At 43.3% G+C, this 27,803-nt stretch overlaps 2 protein-coding genes across 4 annotated transcripts in view; one reads left to right on the plus strand and one right to left on the minus strand.

Annotated features, from left to right (window-relative positions):
- Window positions 1-27,803, minus strand: part of LOC138428247 (zinc finger protein 397) — a 50,475-nt gene that overhangs the window by 12,897 nt on the left and 9,775 nt on the right. Inside the window, exon 5 of one of the 3 annotated variants that reach the window (XM_069568730.1) lies at window positions 23,574-23,579. In XM_069568730.1, the coding sequence (XP_069424831.1) occupies window positions 23,574-23,579 (6 nt within the window). Of the gene's footprint in view, window positions 1-4,668; window positions 5,076-23,573; window positions 23,580-27,803 lie in introns of those variants that run through there. The other 2 variants (XM_069568722.1, XM_069568725.1) reach the window with 2 other exon arrangements.
- On the plus strand, window positions 4,811-27,188 carry LOC138428248 (zinc finger and SCAN domain-containing protein 30-like). The gene is made up of 4 exons (XM_069568731.1): window positions 4,811-5,016; window positions 15,511-16,037; window positions 16,313-16,451; window positions 23,986-27,188. The coding sequence occupies exons 2-4, from the start codon at window positions 15,630-15,632 to the stop codon at window positions 24,915-24,917; spliced, it is 1,479 nt and encodes a 492-aa protein (XP_069424832.1). The 5' UTR covers window positions 4,811-5,016; window positions 15,511-15,629; the 3' UTR covers window positions 24,918-27,188.

Here is a 27,803-nt window from a genome sequence, read left to right on the forward strand (position 1 = left end):
CACTATTCTGCTTTCTGTTATTATAGTTAGCATTTTCTAGAGTTATTTACGTGGACTCAAACGAAATGCACTCCTTTTTGCACTCAAACTTCTTTCAGTAAGCATTATTATTTTGAGATTTAGCTATATTGCTGTATCAGCAGCCCACTCCTCCTTTTTGTTGCTGAATGATATTCCATTGGATGTACACATCACAGTTTGTTTATCCATTCACCAGTTGATAGGCATTTGGGTTATCTATAGTTTTTTTCACCATTAGGAATAAAGGTGCCATGAACATTTGCATACAGGTCTTTGTATGGACACAATCTCTTCAAGGCCTTCTAGACTTGGTATCATCAATCTCAGGACTCCAGCTTCTGGTCATTTCCCAGTTTGAAAGCCACATCTACATTTTTAGGTGTTTGTTCAGCACGCCATTTCTAGTACCACAGACTGAGTGGCTTAACCCCACAAAAATACACTCTGTCACAGTCTGGAGCTTAAAACTCAAAATCAAAGGTGTTAGCAAGGGCCATGATCCTCTGAAGGCTCTAGGGAAGGACTGGTTCCACCCCCGTCTCCTAACTTCAGGTGGTTGCTGGCATTCCTTGGCCGTGCCATGCAGCATTCAGGACTTTAGTCCCCTGATCAGGAATGGAAGCCATGCCCCCTGCAGTAAGTGCAGAGTCAACCAGGAGACGGCCAGGCAAGTCCCAGACCTTGGTGTTCTCTCCCTATAGAGATTGTTGGTAGAAATATGGACATTAACAGTGACTCTGGCAAGCGCTCAGAGGAAATGAAAAGCTCAGAAGCAGAATCCTCTGTCATCTTAGAGAATACATATATTGTCATGAACAGAATTCTGCTAGAAATAACGAGCATTAAAAATACTTCTGGTGGGGGCAAATTCTCTGGTGGTCCATCCATTAGGACTTGGCTCTTTCACAGCTGGGGCCTGGGGTTCAATCCCTGGTCTGGGAACTAAGATCTCACAAGCCATGTGGTGTGGCCAAAAAAAAAAAAAAAACCCAAAACAAACAAAAACTTCTGGTGACATCTCAGAAATGAAGAAAACATTATTGGAAGCTGGAGAAAAAGGTGATACTTTTTATAAAGTAGCAGGAACTTGACTGAATCATATTCTACTGTTGGACAGAAAATAAAACTTGTAAGTTATGAGCTTGGGTAGTTAACTGAGGATATTATCAAGCAAAAGGTGTAAAGTATAGATGGATGATTTTCCCTTGCTGATTACAGTAAAAATCTGAGAGGAAAGAGATAAATCGTAAAGGAGTCAGTACTCAAAGAGCTTGTGTGCCACAACTAAGACCTGGCACAGGTTGCTACCTGGCCCCCCCCAAAATACCAAAATTTTGTTCTTTGAAAATACCAACAAAAATTGGTATTTTTGTTAGTATATAGCTGGCCTTTACTAGATCAACTAAAGAAAAAAGAGAGATTAACAAAAGCCAAGAAAAGGGGACATCACTACTAATCCTATAAAAATTTCTCTCATAGCTCAGTCGGTAAAGAATCTGCCTGCAATGCAGGAGAACTGGGTTTGATTCCTGGGTTGGGAAGATCTGCTGGAGAAGGAAATGGCAATCTACTCCAGTATTCTTGCGTGGAAAATCCCATGGACAGAGGAGCCTGGTGGGCTACAGTCCATGGTGTTGCAAGAGTCAGACATGACTTAGCAACAAAATCAAACCAGGGATTATTATAAACAACTTTATGCAAACACATTATACAACATAAGTGAAATGGACAAACTACTTAGAATTATATAAATTACTAAAACTGAAAAAGAAATAAAAACAATAAATATATGAAAAGTAAAGAAATTGAGTTCATAATAAAAATTTTTCTAACAAGGAAAAGCACAGGCCTAGACAGTTTCACAAGTGAAATCTATCAAACAGTTTAAGAATATTGAAAGTCGCATCCGAGTCTTTGGGACCCCATGGACTATACAGTCCACCGAATTCTCCAGGCCAGAATAATGGAGTGGGTAGTCTTTCCCTTCTCCAGGGGATATTCCCAACTGTGGGATCGAACCAGGGTCTCCTGCATTGCAAGTGGATTCTTTGCCAGCTGAGCCATAAAGGAAATACCAAGAATACCAGAGTAGGTAGCCTATCCCTTGTCCAGCGGATCTTCCTGACCCAGGAATTGAACTGGGGTCTCCTGCATTGCAGGTGGATTCTTTACCAACTGAGCTATCAGGAAAGTAAATATTAATCCTTCACAATCTCTCCTAGAAAATAAAAGGGGCCATTAATTACTCTGATACCAAAGTGAGACAAAGATATCACAGGAAAAGAAAACTACAGATGAATATCTCTAATAATATGGACACAAATATTCTCAATCAAATATGAGTAAATTAAATCCATCAATATATTAAAAATTATACATCATGATCAAGTGGAATTTATCTTAGCAATACAAGGTTAGTTTAACATCCAAAAATAATGTATTTAGAGAGTTAAATACTTAATTCTCAATAATGTTCACCAATAATAGAATGTCTGAGTACTGGCATAATCACACAATATATTCTTACTAGAAATGAGAATGTACAGTGTACATCTGCAGAAAGCAATATGAATTTCACACACAGTGTTGAATGAAGGCTGAATTAAGAGAGTGCATATCGAGTTCCATTTACATAAAGTACAAAAATAGGCAAGACTAACCTATCATGTTAAGGGTTTAGTGTATATATGCTATGCTGTTGCTCAGTCGTGTCCAACTCTTTGCAACCCCATGGACTGTAGCCTGCCAGGCTCCTCTGTCCATGTGGATTCTCCAGGCAAGAATACTGGAGTGTGTTGCCATGCCCTCCTCTAGGGTAGTTTCTATCTTTTAGGGCCAGAAGAGGGTAGTGGCTTGATGAGACTGCAGTAGGCACTTCTGAGGATGGATAATATTGTTTCTTCATCTGAGTGCTAGTAACACAAGTGTGTTCAGTTTGTGACAATTCAGTAAACAGTGCACTTATTTACTTCTAAAATGAGCATCACCTACTGCTACTACTTGGTTGGTCTACATTCAGAGCATGACAACGTAGACTAAATGTACCATCTTTTATTATAGTGTTTCATCTTACTTCCTGAGACCTATCCAGTCTTATTCTCTCCCCATCAACTATTCCTCTATTCTTCTATCTTCCAATTTTTCTCCCCACTCACTCTTTATTCTACAAATATAATTAGGTCTCTAATCTCCTTAGAAAACAAACTCCTTAAAATCCTGTTGCCTCCACTGAGTTTCCTATTTCCTTCCTGCATTATCACATTTCTCGAAAGGAATTATTATCTATTCTCAGGGCCTTACCATATACTTCTTAACCCCAGGCAAGGACATTCCATAGGTAACATCTCTTTGGCCCTTCTTCTGTCCTTTGCCTTAATTCTAGCATCATCTTAGCATCTTCTCCAGCTCTCTGTAGCATCTCCTGGTCACTTGTTCCCTCTCCTGAGAGCTCTCCTGGCTTTCATGATGTTTGAACTAGCTGGGCCCAGCTTCCCTGAGAAGCTCCTCTTCTCTACCAGCTCTACCCCTTCATTCCCTGATACTAGTATTTTATAATTCCTTGTTTCTTTTCTCACAAGATCTCTCTTGGTAATGTCTCTTCCCTATCTTTAGTCATATTTTCAGATACTCACAAATCTTGCTAAGTTTACATTTTTAACCGCCTGTCCTCTTTCATCTCTTTTGTCCTTTAATCCTGTCTACAAAGCACTGTCAGATACTTCCCAGAATTACAATTCTGGCCATGTCACACGTAAATGGCTTGCACCGCTAACTAAATGCATTCCTGATTCCTTAGCAGGGCATTTGAAACTCTCCAAACCCGATCCCAACCCATCCCTTAGCCTAGGATCCAGCCAACCAAGATGCTGGGCTAATTCCCCAGCGGGCCCTGAGCTCCCCACCGCTGTGCTCTCGCTCCTGAAGCTCCCTACGTGGTAGGAAACACTGAACTCCTAAATCTCCATTTTACTCCGTCTGCGGCAAGGCTCAGCTTGAGTACCGCAGTCTTTGAGAAAATTAGTGACCTTCTACTGCTGAGTCCCGGATCCCCAAGCCCTTGCAGTCGACAGTGGGGTGGTTCTGCAATTTACACTCTCGCCACGCTGGGGTAAGACCCCTTCCCCTACTCTCCGCCCTGTAGCTTCGAGAACTGTCCTTGCAGACAGCGTGTTCGCGGTGTGCGAATGTGATCTGGTCCTCTGCCCCAGATTTACAGATGGTCCGTTCTATTTTTATCTCCTTGATGCTACACTAAGCTCTATCGCTATTTCTATCTCTATTTTCCTCTTTCAGTCTCCAGTCAACCGTTTTCGATCTGGGGCTGTCCCCACCAGGTCCCACCCAGAGACCCCTCCTTCTCCCCCGTCCCCTTAATGGTTCTCTGGACCCCGCCGCGCGCCCGCCACAGAGCTGCAGTCCTCCGGGCGGCCTAGAGGGGCGTGCCGCCCCCTACTTCCGGCGCGCGCCGCCCGAGGTCATTCTGCCCTTCACCTGGGGTCAGTCTCTGCCGCCCGCGGAGCGAAGGGTGAGTGAGGCGGTGCGGCCCCCCGGCCCCGGGTGGTTCCTAAACCGCCCTATGCGGCCTCGGCCTGCCTAGGCCCCAGGCAGAGCATGCGGTTCTACCAAGTGGCCGCCCCTCAACGGTACCGTCTGGCCGCCCGCCCTTCCGTCCGTCGGCGCATCCGTCGGTCGGTCCATTCTTTCATGGGTTTGTCCGCTTGCGGTTCATCCACCCCCCTTTGCATCCCTGGACTCCGCGAGCACTAACCGAGCGCTTCCTGTGTGCCTGGCCGCTGACGGAGGAGTCACAGGGGCGCAGATGGAATCCTTCCCTCCATTTCACTCGCCCGGAGTTCGTTCTTGTGTCCTATCTCAGCCATCCTTCTTGACTTCCCCAGTCTAGGTTAGATTTATAGGTTAGATTTTTTTTTTTAAACAAGCCACTCTCAGAGCACTTCTACTCTCCCCCTTGTAGTTCTTTCACGATTAAATCAGGTAATTCCGTGCTCTTTTTTTTTTTTAACATCTGCCTCTCCCTACTGTATTTCAGTCCCGGGTGGCTCAGTGGTAAGGGCTTCCCATGTGGAGCAGTGGTAAGGACTCCATCTGCCAATGCATGAGGTGCAAGAGACGCTGGTTCCATCCCTGGGTTGGGAAGATCCCCTGGAGAAGGAAATCCCATGGATAGAGGAGCCTGGCGGGCTACAGTCCATGGGATGGGTGGGGGCGGGGGGGTGGTCACAGGAGTTGCAAAAGTCTGACACGACTTAGCAACTCAACAACCACAATGCAAGGACATTGTCTTGTTTATACCTCTTTCAGTGCCTAGCCCAGTGCCCGCACAAAATAGGAACTCAATAAATGTTGTTAGAAAAATGTATGAAAACACAGGCTGTCCTCAAAAGTGCAGTTGGTTTAGTGGAGAAGGCAGATGTGAAAGGGCAGTTCAGCAGGGTACCGGTCTGACCGGACTCGAGTCAGACCGTTTGGTTTCAAAATCCAGACTACTTACTAGCCTTGAGGACTGAGACAAAGTACAAAACTTCTCTGTCTTTCTTTTGTAAAACTAGAATATAGAGTGCTATAAAGATGAATGAAGACACTTAGAACAGGTAGCTGATGCTTGACACTACAGTGAAAGCTCAATTAGTGTTTTCTGTTACAGTTTAAGCAGACAAGGTAGATACTTTATACTGCAGCAAGCAGGAATGTCCAAAAGTGCCCTGGACTTCCTTGGGTTTTTTGGACTAAGAGCTACTTGAGACCAGGATTTCATCTCCCAGAGGTGCTTCCGGCCTGCAATTGGGTCCCTTAGACAACTCCAAAAACAGCTGACACTTAAATTCACACTTCTGGTCCAAAGCAATCGACTTTGATGCCCCTTGCTGACAAGGCTACTTTCTCATATTTCAGTTCAGTTCAGTTGCTCAGTCGTGTCCGACTCTTTGCGACCCCATGAATCGCAGCACGCCAGGCCTCCCTGTCCATCACCAACTCCCGGAGTTCACTCAGACTCATGTCCATTGAGTCCATGATGCCATCCAGCCATCTCATCCTGGGTCATCCCCTTCTCCTCCTGCCCCCAATCTCTCCCAGCATCAGAGTCTTTTCCAATGAGTCAACTCTTTGCATGAGGTGGCCAAAGTACTGGAGCTTCAGCTTTAGCATCATTCCTTCCAAAGAAATCCCAGGGTTGATCTCCTTCAGAAAGGACTGGTTGGATCTCCTTGCAGTCCAAGGGACCCTGAAGAGTCTTCTCCAACACCAGAGTTCAGACGCATCAATTCTTCGGCACTCAGCCTTCTTCACAGTCCAACTGTCACGTCCATACATGACCACAGGAAAAACCATAGCCTTGGCTAGGTGGAGCTTAGTTGGCAAAGTAATGTCTCTGCTTTTCAATATGCTATCTAGGTTGGTCATAACTTTCCTTCCAAGGAGTAAGCATCTTTTAATTTCATGGCTGCAGTCACCATCAGCAGTGATTTTGGAGCCCAAAAAAATAAAGTCTGACACGGTTACTAATGTTTCCCCATCTATTTCCCATGAAGTGATGGGACCAGACGCCATGATCTTCGTTTTCTGAATGTTGAGCTTAAAGCCAACTTTTTCACTCTCCACTTTCACTTTCATCAAGAGGCTTTTTAGCGCCTCTTCACTTTCTGCCATAAGGGTGGTGTCATCTGCATATCTGAGGTGATTGATATTTCTCCTGGCAATCTGGATTCCAGCTTGTGTTTCTTCCAGTCCAGCGTTTCTCATGATGTACTCTGCATATAAGTTAAATAAGCAGGGTGACAATATACAGCCTTGATGTACTCCTTTTCCTATTTGGAACCAGTCTGTTCCATGTCCAGTTCTAACTGTTGCTTCCTGACCTGCATACAGATTTCTCAAGAGGCAGGTTAGGTGGTCTGGTATTCCCATCTCTTTCAGAATTTTCCACAGTTTATTGTGATCCACACAGTCAAAGGCTTTGGCATAGTCGACAAAGCAGAAATAGATGTTTTTCTGGAACTCTCTTGCTTTTTCCATGATCCAGCGGATGTTGGCAATTTGATCTCTGGTTCCTCTGCCCAGAGCACTCCCTTGAATTACCTTCCGTAAATTCCCTGGTGGTTCAGTGCAAGGGGCATATTGGATCCCTGGTCAGGGAACTAAAATCCTGCATGCTGCACACAGCCGAAAAAACACAAAGAACAAAAGCCCAAAACAAAAGGAGAGTGGGAAAAAAAACCCACCAGAATTCCTTTCTATGGGATAATTGGAGAATCAGGGGACATGTGCTCTTTTTACTCACCACTCAGCAAGTTTCCCCAATGAAGCCTATTCTGTAACCCATGCCTTCTGACGTGAAATTTGCGTTTCCCTTATCCACTATGTTGAGTGCTGTATGCACGATGTGTTGAGAATCTCCTCTGGGCCAAGTGTTTTAAAATGCAACTTTTATTATTATTTAGTTATGGGGCGGTCAACAGATCAGGAGATGATTGGTGAGAAAAGGTGGTTTGTTACAGGTCCCAAAAGAACAGGGGCATGCCTGGCCCACAGAGCCACTTGGGGAAGCACCAGGGTCAGTTAGGAGGTGATATGAGCAGAAAGTGGGCAGGAGCCTTTATTGTGTCTTGTGTGGCAAGAAACAGGGCAAGGTCATCAGGTCTAGGATTGGCTACTTTGAATAATTTCAAAGTAGGGACAGGGCTCTGAGGCATAGGGGTTGTCCCTGATTGTCTGATACCTGGTCCTGGGGTGATTAGGGCAGGGGAATGGTGGTCCTGGATGAGAAAGCTCCCTGGAGGAGGTGGTGGGTGTGTGGGGCTCTGGATTGGTTGCTTGGTATGTAAAAGGCATACCTGCAGGCAAGTTTGCTATCTCTTGAAATCTGCTAGCCCTGGAAAGGGCAGTCCCTCCAGTGTTGACAAGGCCCTAGGTGTCAAAGCATCAAAATTTAAAAAATGCTTAATATACCAAGCAAAACTAAATGTTTATGTTATTCCAATTCCTGTAATAACTCTGATGAAAGCACTGTTGACTCCATTTTTAATGGAGAAGAAATGGAATCTCAGAAAGGTTTAGTTGGTGACTAATATCATAGCTTGTAAGAGGCTGCATTATGATTCCACATTGTGGGGTTACCTGATTCCAAAGCTGGTGCTTTTCCTGTGAGCTAAGTTATCTCCTTGCAGTATGAAAAATGGGGACTTTTTCAGATCTAGTTAGGCATTTAACAATGTTGACCACTGCCTGTTTTAAACTCTCCTTTCTTAACTGTATGACACTCTTTCTTTTATATATGTAACGCCTACTATGTACCACACATTGGACTGGGTGATGGAGACACAGTTCAGTTCAGTTCAGTCGCTCAGTCGTGTCCGACTCTTTGTGACCCCATGAATCACAGCACGCCAGGCCTCCCTGTCCATCACCATCTCCCGGAGTTCACTCAGACTCACGTCCATCGAGTCCGTGATGCCATGGGGAGCAAAAATCTTGATGTGGCTTATAATCTCATTGTGGAGGATGATAGGTATTGCTTGAGCTTCCTCGGTGGCTCAGCAGTAAAGAATCCACTTGCAGTAAAGGAAATGCAGGAGATGCCACTTCAATCCCTGGATCTGGAAGATCCCCTAAAGGAGGGCATAGCAAAGGAGGCTGGCAGGATACAGTCCACGGGGTCGCAAAGAGTTGGACATGGCTGAAGCAACTGAGCACACATGCATGGGTATTACTCAAATAACCCACTGACGTGTCAGTTCAGTTCAGTCCCTCAGTCATGTCCGACTCTGCACCCCCATGGGCTGCAACACACCAAGCTTCCTGTCCATCACCAACTCCCAGAGCTTGCTCAAACTCATGTCCATTGAGTCGGTGATGCCATGCAACCATCTCATCCTCTGTTATTCTCTTCTCCTGCCTTCAATCTTTCCCAGCATCAGGGTCTTTTCAAATGAATCAGTTCTTTGAATCAAGTGGCCAAAGTATTGGAGTTTCAGCTTTAGCATCAGTCCTTCCAATGCACACCCAGGACTGATCTCCTTTAGGATGGACTGGTTGGATCTCTTTGCAGTCCAAGAGACTCTCAAGAGTCTTCTCCAACACCACAGTTCAAAAGCATCAATTCTTAGGCACTCAGCTTTCTTCACAGTCCAACTCTCACATCCATACATGACCACTGGAAAAACCATAGCCTTGACTATGGACCTTTGTTGGCAAAGTAATGTCTCTGCTTTTCAATATGCTGTCTACGTTGGTCATATCTTTCCTTCCAAGGAGTAAGCGTCTTTTAATTTCATGGCTGCAGTCACCATCAGCAGTGATTTTGGAGCCCCCCAAATAAAGTCTGACACTGTATCCACTGTTTCCCCATCTATTTCCCATGAAGTGATGGGACCAGATGCCATGATCTTCGTTTTCTGAATGTTGAGCTTTAAGCCAACTTTTTCACTCTCCTCTTTCACTTTCATCAAGAGGCTTTTTAGTTCCTCTTCACTTTCTGCCATAAGGGTGTTGTCATCTGCCTATCTGAGGTTATTGATATTTCTCCTGGCAGTCTTGATTCCAGCTTGTACTTCTTCCAGCCCAGCATTTCTCATGATGAACTCTGCATATAAGTTAAATAAGCAGAGTGACAGTATATGGCCTTGATGTACTCCTTTTCTAATTCAGAACCAGTCTGTTGTTTCATGTCCAATTCTACCTGTTGCTTCTTGACCTGCAGACAGATTTCTCTGGAGGTAGGTCAAATGGTCTGGTATTCCCATCTCTTTAAGAATTTTCTGCTGTTTGTTGTGATCCACATAGTCAAAAGCTTTGGCATAGTCAAAGAAGCAGGAATAGATGTTTTTCTGGAATTCTCTTGCTTTTTCTGTGATCCAGCTGATGTTGGCAATTTGATCTCTGCTTCCTCTGCCTTTTCTAAATCCAGCTTGAACATCTGGAATTTCTTGGTTCACATACTGTTGAAGCCTAGCCTCGAGAATTTTGAGCATTACTTTGCTAGCATGTAAGATGAGTGCAATTGTGCATTAGTTTGAACATTCTTTGGGATTTGAATGAAAACTGACCTGTCCAGTCCTGTGGCCACTGCTGAGTTTTCCAAATTTGCTGGCATATTGAGTGCAGCACTTTCACAGCATCATCTTTTAGGATTTGAAAGAGCTCAGCTGGAATTCCATCTTTGCATTCCAACTTTGCATTCCAACTTTGCATTCCAGGATATCTGACTCTAGGTGAGTGATCACATCATCATGGTTATCTGGGTCATTAAGATCTTTCTCGTATAGTTCTTCTGTGTATTCTTGCCACCTCTTCTTAATATCTTCTGCTTCTGTTAGGTCCATAACATTTCTGTCCTTTATTGTGCCCATCTTTGCATGAAATGTTCCCTTGGTATCTCTAATTTTCTTGACGTTTCTAGTGTTTCCCATTCTATTGTTTTCCTCTATTTCTTTATATTGGTTACTTAGGAAGGCTATCTTATCTCTCCTTGTTATTCTTTGGAACTCTGCATTCAGATGGGCATATCTTTCGTTTTCTTCTTTGCTTTTTGCGTCTCTTCTTTTCTAAGCTATTTATAAGGCCTCTTCAAGCAACCATTTTGCCTTTTTGCATTTTGTTTTTCTTGATCACTGTCTCCTGTACAGTGTCACAAACCTCTGTCCATAGTTCTTCAGGCACTCTATCAGATCTAATCCTTGAATCTATTTGTCACTTCCACTGTATAATTGTAAAGGATTTGATTTAGGTCATACCTGAATGGTCTAGTGGTTTTCCCTACTTTCTTCAATTTAAGTCTGAATTTGGCAATAAGGAGTTCATCATGTGAGCCACAGTCAGCTCCTGGTCTTGTTTCTGCTGACTGTATAGAGCCATCTTTGGCTGTGAAGAATATAATCAATCTGATTTCAGTATTGACCATCTGGTGATATCCATGTGTAGAATCATTTCTTGTGTTGTTGGAAGAGGGTGTTTGCTAAGACCAGTGTGTTCTCTTGGCAAAACTCTGTTAGCCTTTGCCCTGCTTCATTTTGTACTCCAAGGCGAAACTTGCCTGTTACTCCAGGTATCTCTTGATTTTGTATTCCAGTCCCCTATGATGAAAAGGACATTTTTTTTTTTCTTGTTTGGTTAGTTCTAGAAGGTTTTGTAGGTCTTCATAGAACCGTTCAACTTCAGCTTCTTTGGCATTAGTGGCTGGGTCATAGACTTGGATAACTGTGATATTGAATGGTTTACCTTAGAAATGAGCAGAGATCATTCTGTCATTTTTGAGATTGCACTCAAGTACTGCATTTTGGATTCCTGTTAACTAGGAGGGCTACTCCATTTCTTCTAAGGGATTCTTGCCCACAGTAGTGATGTAATGGTCATCTGAATTAAATTCTCCCATTCTGGTCCCTTTTAGTTCACTGATTCCTAAAATGGCGATATTCACTCTTGCCGTCTCCACTTTGACAGCTTCCAGTTTACCTTGATTCATGGACCTAACATTCCAGGTTCCTATGGAATATTGTTCTTACAGCATCGGACTTTACTTCCATCACCAGTCACATCCACAACTGGGTGGTGTTTTTGCTTTGGCTCAGCCTCTTCATTCTTTCTGGAGCTATTTCTCCACTTTTCTCCAGTATCATATTGGACACCTACTGACCTAGGGAGGTCATCTGTCAGTATCAAATCTTTTTGCCTTTTCATTGTGTTCATGGGGTTCTCATGGCAAGAATACTGAAGTGGTTTGCCATTCCCTTCTTTAGTGGACCATGTTTTGTCAGAACTCTGTTCCATGACCCGTCCATCTTGGGTGGCCCTGCATGGCATGGCTCATAGTTTCATTGAGTCAGACAAGGCTGTGATCCATGTGATCAGTTTGGTTAGTTTTCTGTGATGTGGTTTTCATTTTGTCTGCCCTCTGATGGATATGGATAAGAGGATTGTGGAAGCTTCTTGATGGGAGGGACTGGCTGTGGGGAAATCTGGGTTTTGCTCTGATGGGCAGAGCCATGCTATTTGTAAGGCCTTTATGGAAATCTTTAATCTAATCTTTGTTCATGGTTGGGGCTGTATATTGTGATCCACAAAGTCAAAGGCTTTGGCATAGTCAATAAAGCAGAAATAGATGTTTTTCTGGAACTCTCTCGCTTTTTCCATGATCCAGCAGATATTGGCAATTTGATCTCTGGTTCCTCTGCCTTTTCTAAAACCAGCTTGAACATCAGGAAGTGCACGGTTCACGTATTGCTGAAGCCTGGCTTGGAGAATATTGAGCATTAATTTACTAGTGCGTGAGATGAGTGCAATTGTGTGGTAGTTTGAGCATTCTTTGGCATTGCCTTTCTTTGGGATTGGAATGAAAACGGACCTTTTCCAGTCCTGTGGCCACTGCTGAGTTTTCCAAATTTGCTGGCATATTGAGTGCAGCACTTTCACAGCATCATCTTCCAGGATTTGAAACAGCTCAACTGGAATTCCATCACCTCCACTAGCTTTGTTCGTAGTGATGCTTCCTAAGGCCCACTTGACTTCCCATTCCAGGATGTCTGGCTCTAGGTGAGTGATCACACCATCATGATTATCTGGGTCGTGAAGATCTTTTTTGTATAATTCTTCTGTGTATTCTTGCCACCTCTTCTTAATATCTTCTGCTTCTGTTAGGTCCATACCATTTCTGTCCTTTATCGAGCCCATCTTTGCATGAAATGTTCCCTTGGTATCTCTAATTTTCTTGAAGAGATCTCTAGTCTTTCCCATTCTGTTGTTTTCCTCTATTTCTTTGCATTTATCGCTGAGGAAGGCTTTCTGATCTCTCCTTGCTATTCTTTGGAACTCTGCATTCAGATGCTTATATCTTTCTTTTTCTCCTTTGCTTTTCGCTTCTCTTCTTTTCACAGCTATTTGTAAGGCCTCCCCAGACAGCCAGTTTGCTTTTTTGCATTTCTTTTCCATGGGGATGGTCTTGATTCCTGTCTCCTGTACAATGTCACGAACCTCTGTCCATAGTTCATCAGGCATTCTATCTATCAGATCTAGTCCCTTAAATCTATTTCTCACTTCCACTGTATAATCATAAGGGATTTGATTTAGGTCATACCTGAATGGTCTGGTGGTTTTCCCTACCTTCTTCAATTTGAGTTTGAATTTGGCAATAAGGAGTTCATGATCTGAGCCATAGTCAGCTCCTGGTCTTGCTTTTGCTGACTGTATAGAGTTTCTCCATTTTTGGCTGCAAAGAGTATAATCAATCTGATTTTGGTGTTGACCATCTGGTGATGTCCATGTGTAGAGTCTTCTCTTGTGTTGTTGGAAGAGGGTGTTTGCTATGACCAGTGTGTTCTCTTGGCAAAACTCTATTAGCCTTTGCCCTGCTTCATCCCATATTCCAAGGCCAAATTTGCCTGTCACCCCAGGTGTTTCTTGACTTCCTACTTTTGCATTCCAGTCCCCTGTAATGAAAAGGACATCTTTTTGGGGTGTTAGTTGTAAAAGGTCTTGTAGGTCTTCATAGAACCATTCAGCTTCTTCTGTGTTACTGGTTGGGACATAGACTTGGATTACTGTGACACTGAATGGTTTGCCTTGGGAACAAACAGAGATCATTCTGTCATTTTTGAGATTGCATCCAAGTACTGCATTTTGGACTCTTTTGTTGACCATGATGGCTACTCCATTTCTTCAAAGGGATTCTTGCCCACAGTAGTAGATATAATGATCATCTGAGTTAAATTCACCCATTTCAGTCCATTTTAGTTTGCTGATTCATAGAATGTCGATGTTCACTCTTGCCATCTCCTGTTTGACCACTTCCAATTTGCCTTGATTCATGGACCTGACATTCCAGATTCCTATGCAATATTGCTCTTTATAGCATCAGACCTTGCTTCTATCACCAGTCACATCCACAACTGGGTATTGTTTTTGCTTTGGCTCCATCCCTTCATTCTTTCTGGAGTTATTTCTACACTGATCTCCAGTAGCATATTGGGCACCTACCGACCTGCGGAGTTCCTCTTTCAGTATCCTATCATTTTGCCTTTTTATACCGTTCATGGGGTTCTCGAGGCAAGAATACTGAAGTGGTTTGCCATTCCCTTCTCCAGTGGACCACATTCTGTCAGACTTCTCCACCATGAGCCGCCTGTCTTGGGTGGCCCCACATGGCATGGCTTAGTTTCATTGAGTTAGACAAGGCTGTGGTCTGTGTGATTAGATTGACTAGTTTTCTGTGATTATGGTTTCAGTGTACTAAACTAGGAGTCCTTGAAAACAGACCTTCGTACTCTGAGAATACTGATCAGTACACTGCCTAGCATAGAGCTCAAGTATTGTTGAGATAATGGATGAAGGAATCCATTCCTCTTTTCTTTGTGTTGTCTCAGAACCTTGTGATTTAAAGTCAAGAATAAACCTTCCTTTTATGTACATCACTGTGGCCATTCTCCATGACCTTTCTTTAACAGTTTCACCCTCATTCTTAATTTAGTGTCAACCTAGATTATCCTGGGCATTCTGTAATTTTAAAAAGCCAGTGCATCAGAGTTGGCTATTCCTAGGTTCATGTCTTGACTTTGCTGTATACCAGTTTGGGACCTTGGGCAAATTACTTGGCTTTTGAGAACCTCAGTTTCCTCATCTGTAAAGTGGGGATGATAATGCATACCTGTTACTGTTATTTATACTTTCTGATAAAATTGTGTTTGTAAAATGCCTGGCCCGAGGTAGGTTTATTAAGTGCAGATTCTCTTCTTTGGGGAGTTGTTGTTGTTTAGTCGTATCCAACTCTTTGTGACCCCATGGATTGCAACCCGCCAGGCTCCTCTGTCTGTGGGATTTCCCAGGCAAGAATAAATGGAATGGGTTGCTATTTTCTTCTCCAGAGGATTTTCCCAACCCAAGGATTGAACCCAAGTCTTCTGCATTGGCAGGCAGATTCTTTACCACTGAGTCACTCAGGAAGCCCCTCTTTGGGGAGACCCCATGGCTTAATAGAAAGAGCTAATAAATACTCTGGTTGCTGAGCACAGTTGTGCTGCTTACTGGTTTGTGTGTCTTGGGTCCCTTTATGATTCTCAGCAGCCTCATTTGGAAAATGGGCACAATTATGATTGTCCTTGCAGAATTCTTAGGGAAGTTAAATTATGTTGAGTATCTAGCAGGTGCTTGGCATCTAGTAGGTGCTCAGTAAAATGGTGCTTGTTATTCTGAGGAGTAATAACACACTAGAGTGTTTTTCCTGCTTTCCATGATCTATGAGCATTACTTACTGTCTGCAATGTTGTCTCTAACATGGTCACCAAAAGTTGAATTTATTTCAGTGATACTTAACATTTTCTGTTTCACATCCTGAGAAAAATCCTGAATCATCTATGAATGTATCATTTATACGAAAGCTCCCTTCTCGTCAGTTTTCTTTACAGTGCTATGCTCTGTGGCACCTGGTCTTCAAATAGCTGAATTTATATTCTAAACACATTTTTTCCCCCTGTGTGACATTAGCATCGTCCATCTCAGGAGCTCCCTGGAGCATCAGAACTCAGAAGAAATCTCGTTAGACACAGACCTCCATCTTTCCACCGCTTCGGCTAGGCAGCCTCTTCAGGTTGTCTCTGCCCAGAATGGCAGGGAAGTCTACAGCCTTGGTCTACTGTGCTCCAAAAGGGCAGGAAAGACTCACCGTGGTGAAGGTCGAAGAGGAAAACTGTGTTTGGGGGCAGGACTTTGACTGTCAGGGAAATGCCTGTAGCCGGGAGGACTTCCGCCAGCGGTTCAGGCAGTTTGGCTACTCTGACTCCGCGGGGCCCCGGGAGGCACTGGGACGGCTCCGTGAGCTTTGCTGTCAGTGGCTGAGGCCCGAGGTGCTCAGCAAGGAGCAGATCCTGGAGCTGCTGGTGCTGGAGCAGTTCCTGGCCATCCTGCCTGAGGAGCTGCAGGCCTTGTTCCGAGAGAACCGACCAGAGAGCGGAGAGGACGCCGTGGAGATGTTGGAGGAGCTGGAAAAGGAGCTCGATGAGCCAAGACAACAGGTAAGGAGGTGTTTTGTTGGCTTGTTTAACTGTTTGTAGGTTAATGAGAAAGCCATTCTGAGTGACTTGACTGGGCTACCAGAGAATGATAAAGATTTTTGTCTTTTGGCTTATTATTCGTCTATTAGGATCAAGTCACTAGAGCTATTAGCTTTATTGTTCTCTATCTAATCATTTGCTTGAGTTTCTGACTCTGGCTGGCCTGCCCTTTTATTCTAGGGATTTTCCTCTTGTATGTCCTCAGAATCATAGTGTTGGTACTTGATTACTCCTAGGACACAGCTCATGGCCAGGGAATGACCTGGAAGGAAATGACATCTGTGGGAGCACTGAAGTCACTGAGTATCCAGCTCCAGCCCTTGGAAAAGCGAGGCAAGAATGAGACTCAGGAGTGCCAGGCTTTCTGTGAGAGAGGTGAGGGGCCACAGTCCATGTGGGGTTGAGGATGGAGGTGAAGGTGTAAATGTGTGGCATGGGGCATTTTCTTAATGACTGCTGCTTGTGACTGTCATTAAATGTTGTGGAAAAGCCCCCTTACCTAGAAATACTCTTCCTTTGGCTCTGCCTAGAATCTGAAATTCCAACATGATTTCTAATTCTGGGTTAAAAATTAAGGTCTCAGCACTTCCCAGGTGGTCCAGTGGTAAAGAATTCGTCTGCCAGTGCTGAGGACACGGGTTCCATCCTTGGTCAGGGAAGATGCCACCTGCCTCAACTAAACCCGTCCGCCACAACTACTGTAGCCCATGCGCCACCACATGAGACCCACCCCAGTAAGAAGCCTGTGCATTGTGACTAGAGAGTAGCTCCCTCTCACGGCAACTAGAGAAAGCCTACATACAACAGCGAAGACCCAGCATAATAAAAAACAATTAAAATTGCTTTTAAAAAAACTAAAAAAGAAACTTAGAAAGAATTAAGGTCTCTAATAGAATTCTCTAATAGTACCCATAATATTCAAAGACTAGTATTCTGGTTTTTTAATATTATGGTCCTACTGTCAAGGCAATCCCTAAGATGAAGACGAATAATGTATCAGTAAGAGAAATTACATGGTAGCTTTAACAGGGAAAGTTTAGCATTAAGAATTATTAACTATGACAGGGGATTAATTACTAATTAGTTTTTAAAATCCCCATTAAGTATACAGAAATAACACATGTAGGGAGTCTCCAGGATTGAGGTAGAGCACCCCAGAAAGGAACCAGTCTGCAAGAGGGTGCCACATCCTCTCCCTCCCCTGGCAGAGGTGAGGTCCAGACCTTGTTGAAGAGGGCACAGCTGTGGCCCACTGAGATGTTCCCAGAAGTGCTTGCTGGCAGGCTTGCTGGGACACTGCTCTTTGGGGTTTGAGGACAGCCATTCATGGGCTGGGGGAGAGTGTTGTGTTCTAGGGGACAGAATTCAGTGAGAAGCCACCCTTTTGAGTGCCAGGAGCCCCCCATGGGGAGTGCCATGACATAGAACTTGCTGGAAAGCCACCCTGAGGGATGGTGCCCTGCACATTGCAGGGAAACAGAGAGAGCACACCAGAATCAGGAAGGGAAGCCCCTTCCTCCTCCAGTGTCTGTTTGGCCCCCTCTACTGTTAAAGCTCACATCGTGTCAGTTGGCCCGGGAGAAGTGTGTCACAGGCAGGGCATCGAAAGGTGGGTTTGAAGCTGACCAGGGGGCTTTGATTATGTTATTGGCAAAGTCGTCCCTATGGGCAGCACATACATCAGGCTTATTAACTTGTTTTCTTTTTTTTTTTTTTTTTTTACAAATTTCTCATTTTATTTTATTTATTTATTTTTTTAATTTTAAAATCTTTAATTCTTACATGCATTCCCAAAAATGAACCCCCCACCCACCTCCCTCCCCATAACATCTTTCTGGGTCATCCCCATGCACCAGCCCCAAGCATGCTGCATCCTGCGTCAGACATAGACTGGCGATTCAATTCACATGATAGTATACATGTTAGAATGGCATTCTCCCAAATCATCCCACCCTCTCCCTCTCCCTCTGAGTCCAAAAGTCCGTTATACACATCTGTGTCTCTTAACTTGTTTTCATAAATAAGTTTGTTACACCTACTTCTGATTTCATCTTTACCAAACAATCTTATTAAGTTCCCATGAAACTTAGCTATAATAAAAAAAGTACATTAGTCTAGTCTGGTCTGTGTGACAGTTACATTACTCATTCATTCTTATTGTGGTTTTCCTGCTCAGTTTCATGAGCTTGGCTAATGAGAGTTGACCCCAAGAGGTAAATCTATTCATTGTATGATGATAAGGTTAGGTTTATGAGGCCACAAGGTCAAGGGCTAGCTCTCAGATTTTGGCGGTTCACCAAAGGAACTCATGCATCTATACATTGAAACCTCCTGAGAAACTCCCTTCCAGCTCCCCTGACACATCATTTGCCAAGTGAACCATCTTCTGCATCCAGTAGGAACTACATTCAAGTGGATTTTAATAATCATCTCCTCGAGTCCTCTGCCTTAAAATAGGCAAATGTCTAAATCAGTTAGAATAGATTATTTCTATTTTAAGGTCTTGAGGAATGAGACTGTCCTGTAATTTTTAAAGTCCTTCTTGGTTTTTTCATTCTGATATTTGTTGTGGGCTGAATTATGTCCCCCTGCCCCCAATTTCTGTGTTGAAACCTTAGCCTCCAGTACCTCAGAATATGACTGTGTTTGAGATAGAGCCTTTAAAGTAGTAAATAAGTTAACATGGGATTGTTAGGGTGATCTCTAATCCAATATGATGATGTCCTTAAAAGAGGTAATTGGGACATAACACAAATTGAGGGACAACCATATAAGGACACAGTGGAAAGAAAGCTACTGCAAGCCATGGAGAGGTAGACCTGGGGGGAAAAAAACCTGTCAACACATTGATTTTGGACTTCCAACCTCCAGAATTGTGAGAAAGTAAATTTCTATTGTTTAAGCCATCCAGTGTATGGTATTGTGTTATGGCAGGCAGACCAGCCAACTAAAACAATCTTAAACTTCTTCTCTGGGTCGATATAAACTACTTTCAATTTTAATTCCATTTTATTTTATTTGTCCAGCAGAGTCCTCATAAAACACAACCTATTCTTGAAGGCAGTGAGTACATCTCCCTTTAACTTTGTTTTAACTAAGTGTCTCACTGCCTCTGACTCTGTGTTCCATCTCTCTGGTCATTCCCCTGGACATGCTTCAGGTTCTCCACATTCATTTGAACTACAGGGACAAAAAAATAAAATACCCTAATGAAGATCTGATTGATTTATAAGGTAGATTCACACCCCTCTTATGTGTTGTAGTTCGCATCTTTTTATTGTTTGCTCTTTCACAGTGATATTACATTGTTGACTCAATCAACTTATAGCCACAATGATTCCATCTTCCAGCCTTCCTCATCCTCCGTTTATGCCTGGTCCCTAAGTATATGGCCTTGAATGGCCTTTACTGGATTCCCGATGAATCTCATTATGCTGATCTCTTATTCAGTCATGAGGGTTTCACCTCCACTTCTGAAGGATTAATGTGGATCATTTCACATCTTTTACCTAGGTCCTGAGGTACATTGGAGAAATCTACTCTGCCAGGATTGTTAGAGTCATCACGTCATTTTTACAATCTTACACCCTCGTTATATAATATATAATATATAATATAATTTTCCTGTAGCTTCTTCACTAGCCTAATAGTATGTCTTGCAAGAAGAAAAATCTGAGTTGGAGATTTGAGTGCAGGTGGTTTGCTGAGAACATGCTCTTCAGGAGAACTCCGGATGGAGTGAGAGAGCTAGGGTTAGGAAGGAGGTAGGGTTAGGAAGGGGCAAGATCAAGAAACCTAGCCTTGGCTTAATCCATGTGGTGGGGCTTTGGAGGGATCCCCCTGGAGCATAATTGTACTGCTGAGTTGTCCCTTCTTGAGTTGGGGTAGAGGGCGGTGAGGGTGGAGTAATTTCCTAGGCCGGGTGGCTTTCATCTGCCAGGGAAAGTCTCCAGAGAAAGGGACAGCTGTAGGTCATTAGGAGCCAACAGTTGCAGCAGCTGAGGGAAGGAGGCACCATACTGGTGAAGGTGATTTGGTGGGCAATGGAGCATCATCTTTATAGTGTTCAGTTCAGTCACTCAGTCGTGTCCAACTCTTTGCGACCCCATGAATCGCAGCACACCAGGCCTCCCTGTTCATCACCATCTCCCAGAGTTCACTCAGACTTGTGTCCATCGAGTCCGTGATGCCATCCAGCCATCTCATCCTCGGTCGTCCGCTTCTCCTCCTGCCACCACCACCCCCCCCACCCGCCGCCCCAATCCCTCCCAGCATCAGAGTCTTTTCCAATGAGTCAACTCTTTGCATGAGGTGGCCAAAGTACTAGAGTTTCAGCTTCAGCATCATTCCTTCCAAAGAACACCCAGGACTGATCTTTAGAATGGACTGGTTGGATCTCCTTGCAGTCCAAGGGACTCTCAAGAGTCTTCTCCAACAACACAGCTCAAAAGCATCAATTCTTTGGCGCTCAGCCTTCTTCACAGTCCAACTCTCACATCCATACATGACCACAGGAACCCTGTGCAATTAAGGCTGAGTCCCTAGGTAAGAGGATTTTAGACCATACAGGGTATTGAAAAGATAGGGAAGTAGTGGGGTGGGGTGAAGGGATGTTATATAGAAGAGCTTTTCTATAGGGAAACCTGTAGCTTATTTCCCTTCCAGAGTGCCTCCTATAATCTGTACTCTGCCCTCCAGCCTCTGGACTTTAGGCTTGATTGTGAATTATCATTCATTCCTGGGAGATATTAATTAGATTATTTGGCTAATTTTTGTACAAATATTTCTAAATATTCAAGTAGTCATTTGTTATTCTACTTTCAATCTTTCATTTCCATAAATTATTCTAGTTAACTGTTTATCCTAATATTTTTATATAATAAACATATATAGTTGAAAGAATAAAAGTTTTGATATTTTTCCTGATCTATACATCTAAGGTCAGGACTTTTTACTGGTCTCATGATTTGACTTCATGTAATTACAGAATTTGAAGAGGTATTTTCAGTTAAGTTCAGTTCAGTCACTCAGTTGTGTCCGACTCTTTGCGACCCCATGGACTTCAGCAAGCCAGGCCTCCCTGTCCATCACCAACTCCCAGAGTTTACTCAAACTCATGTCCACTGAGTCAGTGATGCCATCCAACCATCTCATCCTCTGTCGCCTTCTCCTTCCGCCTTCAGTCTTTCCCAGGACCAGGGTCTTTTCAAATGAGTCAACTCTTCTCATCAGGTGGCCAAAGTATTGGAGTTTCAGCTTCAACATCAGTCCTTCCAATGAATATTCAGGACTGATTTCCTTTAGGATGGACTGGTTGGATCTACTTGCAGTCCAAGGGACTCTCAAGAGTCTTCTCCAAAACCACAGTTCAAAAGCATCAATTCTTTGGCACTCAGCTTTCTTTATAGTCCAACTCTCACATCCATACATGACTACTGGAAAAACCATAGCCTTGACTTTGGTTGGATCTTTGTTGGCAAAGTAATGTCTTTGCTTTTTAATATGTTGTCTGGATTGGTCATAACTTTCCTTCCAAGGAGTAAGAGGTATTTTAAATCCTGTAAATTATGTAGCTGTTCTAATGTTCACAGCCCTAATTTTGTCCCTATAAAATTTTATTGCCACTTTATACTCTTTAATAATTTGATCTATTTACTACTTTCAGAAAATTTCTCATTCGGTTGTTACTTCTCTGACTTTAACCAAGTTGGTGCTTATTATTCTTCAGCCTTTTTTTATATATTATGCTTTTATTTATAATTTTTCCCTTTTCAAACAAGCACAGGCTTGATTAAGTTTCTGTCTAAGATCCAAGAACAGTGTGAATTTGAGTGTTCCAGCCTAATCTAAGAGGCAGTGTCGTCCATCTGTGATTTCTGGTAAGGAGTGAAGGAAAGAGGAGCTGGATAGCCCTCTGCTTTGGTCAGGTAACCATTGTGTTTGAAGTATCATAAACTATAAGAATATCAGAAAAGGTATTTATTTTCCTATAAAAACATGCTTTTTTAAAAAATAAAACAAAAATGTTAAAAAAAATTTTTTTTCCCCTCAATGCAATTATAGCCATGAGTTCAGTTCAGTTCAGTCGCTCAGTCGTGTCTGACTCTTTGTGACCACGTGAATCGCAGCACGCCAGGCCTCCCTGTCCATCACCATCTCCTGGAGTTCACTCAAACTCACGTCCATCGAGTTGGTGACACCATCCAGCCATCTCATCCTCTGTCGTCCCCTCTTCCTCCTGCTCCCAATCCCTCCCAGCATCAGAGTCTTTTCCAATGAGTCAACTCTTCACATGAAGTGGCCAAAGTATTGGAGTTTCAGCTTTAGCATCATTCCTTCCAAAGAACACCCAGGGCTGGTCTCCTTTAGAATGGACTATGCTTCCTTCCAATAAGGAAGGCATATGACATGGAGGGAAAACTGTAAACCTTGACATGAAGCATCTTTGGTTGAATCCTAACTCTACCAATTATTTATTCTGTGACCTTACATCAGTGAACTTCCTTGGTGGTCAGTGATAAAGAACCTGCCTGCCAAGAAGGAGATCTGGGTTCCATCCTTGAGTTAGGAAGATCCTCTGGAGAAGGAAGTAGCAACCCACTCCAATAATCCCATGGACAGAGGAGCCTGGCAGGCTACAGTGCATGGGGTCTCAAAGAGTCAGACACAACTTAGCAACTAAACAACAGCAACAAGACATATCAATGATATAGCCTCTCTGAGACGTCATTTCCTGATCTGTAGAATGCATATAAGTTTAGAGGACTTTGAGGAGGTGGAAAGTAACAGTTTTTCAGATTTTCTCCATGCAGAATAATTCAAGTTACCTTAGCCATCATTTAGTAGCCTTCTGTTTTGAGTTACTAGGAATCTAGAAACGAGAGGGGCAAGCTGTGTGAGAGCTGAAGGTTTGGCACCAGGCAGTCATATCTGCCTCTCCTTTCCAACATTCTCTGACCATTTATCAATAAAAAAGTGAACATGGAAGACTCCCACCAGACCCTGAGTGAGTTAGGAATCACAAGAGTCCTTTTATTATGCTCTGCATATCATATTCTCTTTGTTTGTAATTATTTGATCAACTAAGAACTTGCCAGAATCTGCTGGTTATCTTTGCACCACCTGTGTGTGTGCATGCTTAGTTGATTCAGTCGTGTCTGACTCTTTGAGACTCTATGGACTGTAGCCCTCAGTCCATGGGATTCTTCAGGCATGAATACTGGAGTGGGTTGCCATGTCCTCCTCCAGGAGATCTTCCCAACCCAGATATCGAACACACGTCTCCTGCATTGGCTCATGGGTTCTTTACCACTAGCACCACCTGGGAAGCCCTTGTACCGCCTACCTCTGTTCAGTCCTAAACCTTGAAATGTTTTCTAATTGTATTTTCTCCTCTCCTGTTTTTCTAGAAGGACTAGATTCAAGATTCAGACATCTTTCTTTGGCCTAGTTGTTCCTATCTTCTCTTTTCCTTTCCCTCATTACCTAAAAACACACCTTCTCCTCTAACCCAGGACTGTCTCCCAGCATCCTGCTCTCTCACTGCTACTCCTGTTTACCACCATCTCCTTTAGCTAATGTCTTTCACTGTTCACTATCTCTTCTTTCCCAGGCTGACTCATTCTAGTCTATATTACTCTCTGAGGACAGGCACCTCTCACTACCCCAAGTCACTTCTCTGTTTTTTTTTTTTCTTTTTTTTTTTTTTTTACCATTTTCTTTTTTATTTAATAAAACTGAAACCAAGTCACTTCTCTTAATTCTAGGTTTGGAAGCTAATTTTTAAGAGTTTTCCTTCTAATAGGTAAATACCTATTTCACTTGATTTCTTTTCTATTCTCACTATAGTAAGTTTTTTCTTCCAGCATGGGGAGCAAATGACACTTGCATTTTCTATTCATATTTTTAGATGGCAAGCTGGTGGCTGACAGAGTATTGACAGCAAAGCAAGAAATTATTGAATGTGTTGCATCAGCAACCACAATACCTCCAAGACGACTCCCTGGGGAAACTCTTTCAGGACAGATACTTGAAGAAGCTCTAGGAGGTCTGGACAATTTTGAGAAGCTGAAAGGAAGTGCTTCTGGGAACAAACTGAGTCAGTTCCCTTCCCAGGAAAAACATTTTAGCCTGGCAAGCTTCACCAAGAAAATCTCCACAGGAAAGAGTTTCCTGGAATGTAACGAAAGTATAGGAAGTCTCAGCCTGAACTCAAATGCTATAACACAACCGAGAATTCTTGCTGGGGGTAAGCTCTATGAGTGCTTGGACTGCGGGAAAGCCTTTTGCCAGAGCTCAAAGCTGATTAGACATCAGAGAATTCATACTGGAGAGAGACCTTATGTATGTCAAGATTGTAGCAAAGCCTTTAGTCTGAGCTCAGACCTTGTTAGACATCGGAGAATTCATAGTGGTGAAAAACCCTATGGATGTTGTGAATGTGGAAAAGCCTTCAGGGGCAGCTCAGAGCTTATCCGGCATCGGAGAATTCACACTGGAGAGAAGCCTTATGGATGTGGTGAATGTGGGAGAGCTTTCAGCCGGAGCTCAGCCCTTATTCAGCATAAGAAAATTCACACTGGAGACAAAGGCTATGAATGTACTGAATGTGGTAAGGCTTTCGGTAGAAGCTCTATCCTTATGGAACATCAGCGAATTCACACTGGAGAGAAACCTTATGAATGTAATGCATGTGTAAAATCCTTCAATCAAAGCTCAGCCCTCACCCAGCATCAGAGGATCCACACTGGGGAAAAGCCTTATGAGTGCAGTGAGTGTAGGAAGACCTTTAGGCATAGATCAGGCCTCATGCAGCATCAGAGAACTCACACCAGAGTGTAACTCTTTGGGTAAGAGTTGTACAATTGTGAAATGCTAGGAACTCACTTTGGGGGTGAGACTCCACAGAAGTTAAAGGTTTTCTGAGAGCAGAATTCTTGTCCTTCCAGTGCAATGGACTGTTGTAAGAGTAGATCCACAGAAGGATGTTTGTTGAAGTGTCGAATGGGCACCCTCACAGTAAATCTGGGGTTAGGGAAGAAATCCTGAGAGAGCTCCTTATAAGATGGTCTAGGAGGTGATGCCTCCAATGGCAAGGATCCCCGCCCAGGCAAGTGCATTTGTATTTGGCAGGTGAAGGCACATGCCAAATTATCCAGTTCTCTGAAATGTTCTGTTGTGAGGTTGTGAAATGTTGGATTATGCCCTGGATCACTTTAGTAGTATCTGGGGAATGGTGACTCATTCTCCTCCCATGTCAGTTCTCTTCTCACCCCTGGCCTTCTTGCTGAGGTCTGCTTATTTACTGAGCGCCTGATATGTGCCATTCATCAGGGGCAGACATGGCCATTGCTCTTGAGTTAAGGGCTAGTGAGTTTTATATACATATGCATGCGTGCATGCTCAGTCGCTTCAGTTATATCTGACTCTTTGTGACCCTAAACTCCTCTGTCCATGGGATTCTCCAGGCAAGAATACTGGAGTGGGTTGCTGTTTCCTCCTCCAGAGGATCTTCCCGACCCAAAGATCTAACCTACATCTCTTGCGGCTTCTGCATTGCAGGCGGATTCTTTACCACTGAGCCACCAAGGAAGCCCTTACATACATATGCATATTCAGAAATACATATACACATATTCATATATGTGAGTATATGTATATGTGTGTGTGTGCATATATGATTCTGTTGAAATGCATGGATGGCAAGGGATATCTAACCTGGTCCATGAGTCACCAAAGGCTTCTTGGATGTGATGAAATCTCAGACATAAAAGGTGGGTAGAGGTTAGCCAGAACAAAGCGAGAAGGAAGAGAATGTTACATGCAGAGGTTATTGCATGCTCCATGGCATGAAGAGAGGATCTGGAACCATCCCTTCTTCTGACTTCTCTCTGGCAACAATTTGTTCTTGTGGCTCCTGGTCCAGAAGCCAGGAGAGGTGTTGGTTCCTCGCTTCCTATTTAGTCACTGAGTTGGGTGGCCAATCCCAATCTCTTGAAGTACTCAGAAAATTAGTGTGATGGGAGACTTGGCTGTGATGCATGAAAAAGACATGTTTGTACATCTAGGAAGGAGTACATATTGGATGCTAGAGGGACAGTGTGGACTGGACTGTTCGTGTCTCATGACCCTGGGGCCCAGAAATGAGAAGCTGACAGGAACATGGACGTAGGAGGTCTTCCCAGGCTCCACTATGTCTCATTCCCTGCTTGCCCTCCTCTTCATCAGACTCACAGATGCTAAGCTACTTGAGGTCAATGAGTATTTGTTGAATTACCCTCTCAGATTCCTCAAAACTCTACTTCACTAATTTTTGTCAGTTGTAATTAACTCACCAGTAATTGTTGAGGGCAGTTAATACCTAAGAGAAAGTCTGAGTCCTCTTCTAGGATACCCCAGTTTCCCTTCCTGATGCTGTCACTTCTGAGAAGACATGGTGATCAAAGCTGTTGTGGGTAACAGGGGAAGTGGGATTGAGGGGACAGCCTTTGTGTCCAGAGGCTGTAGGATCACTAGTGAGGTCAATCAGATATCTAAAAAGATTTTTCAGATGGATAGAGCTGCCTTTTCCTGTAGGTGACAATCAAATGATTTCATGTTTTTAATACCATTGAATATCTTTTCCTGATTGTGAACTGTAAATGTTGATAGCATAGAAATGAGAAAGTATAAATCACCCAGGATCCCATCATCCATAGAAACATTGTTAACATTTTAGAGTACTTTCTATTCATTTTTTTTTAACCCACCAACCTTAATATATATAATATACACACATATATATTTTTTCTTGGTAATAATCTTGTCTGTTGAATCATTCTTAGTAACTGATTTTTAACATTTATCCTTTTGAATATATACTTCAACTGTTCATTAAAAATTTTTTGGTAGTTGATTTATAATATTGTTAATTTCTGCTGTACAGCAGTGATTCAGTTATATATCTATATATTTTTTAAAATACTCATTTCCATTATGACTTATCTCAGGACATTGAATATAGTTCCCTGTACTATACAATAGGACCTTGTTGTTATACTTCAGCTATTTAGTATGAGAATGTAATGCAAGATGTCTTGTAATAAAATTTGAGTTTTAGGTTTTGCTTTGAAATTGATCACTCAGTAATAAGCACAATAAGACAAGTGGAGACATGTTGGGGGAACAGGGGAAGGTGCCGTGGAAGGCTGGGAGCTGGTGATCTCACCTTTGATTCCATGGCCAAAACATGTCTGAGACGCTAGCTAGTCCCTGGGGATGCAGTTCATCAGGTGAAGCCACAAAATTGAGGGGACATCTGGGGCTGCACTGTGGTTGAGAGAACGTGGGAATCAGAGCAAGTCCCCTCTGAACACACATGCCCTGCATCCACCAGAATCAGGACACTTCCCCACCTGCCTTGGGAGCAAGAGTCTGGGAGAATGCCACAGCTTTCCCCTCTCCTCTCAGCAGGTCCTTAATACAATCACATGTGAAGGAAAACCCCATGGCCCTCTAGATCTGCCATCATTCATGCCTGCCAAGGAGACAGCTGTGAATGATAAAGTTAAAGAGCAGCAGTGTCTGGTTCTGGCCAATCAGAAAGCAGGGGGTGGGTCTAGCTACTCACCCTCCCTCTTGACTTTGCAGAAATGATCTCCAGATGAGTTCCTTCTGTACGGAAATGACTGGCAAGTCTCCCTGCTCTGAGGATTCACTTCAAGGGGTAAAAGAAGCAAAGCTATTCAC

Source organism: Ovis canadensis, chromosome 23, assembly GCF_042477335.2.
Source record: "Ovis canadensis isolate MfBH-ARS-UI-01 breed Bighorn chromosome 23, ARS-UI_OviCan_v2, whole genome shotgun sequence".
NCBI classification, from domain to species: Eukaryota; Metazoa; Chordata; class Mammalia; order Artiodactyla; family Bovidae; genus Ovis; species Ovis canadensis.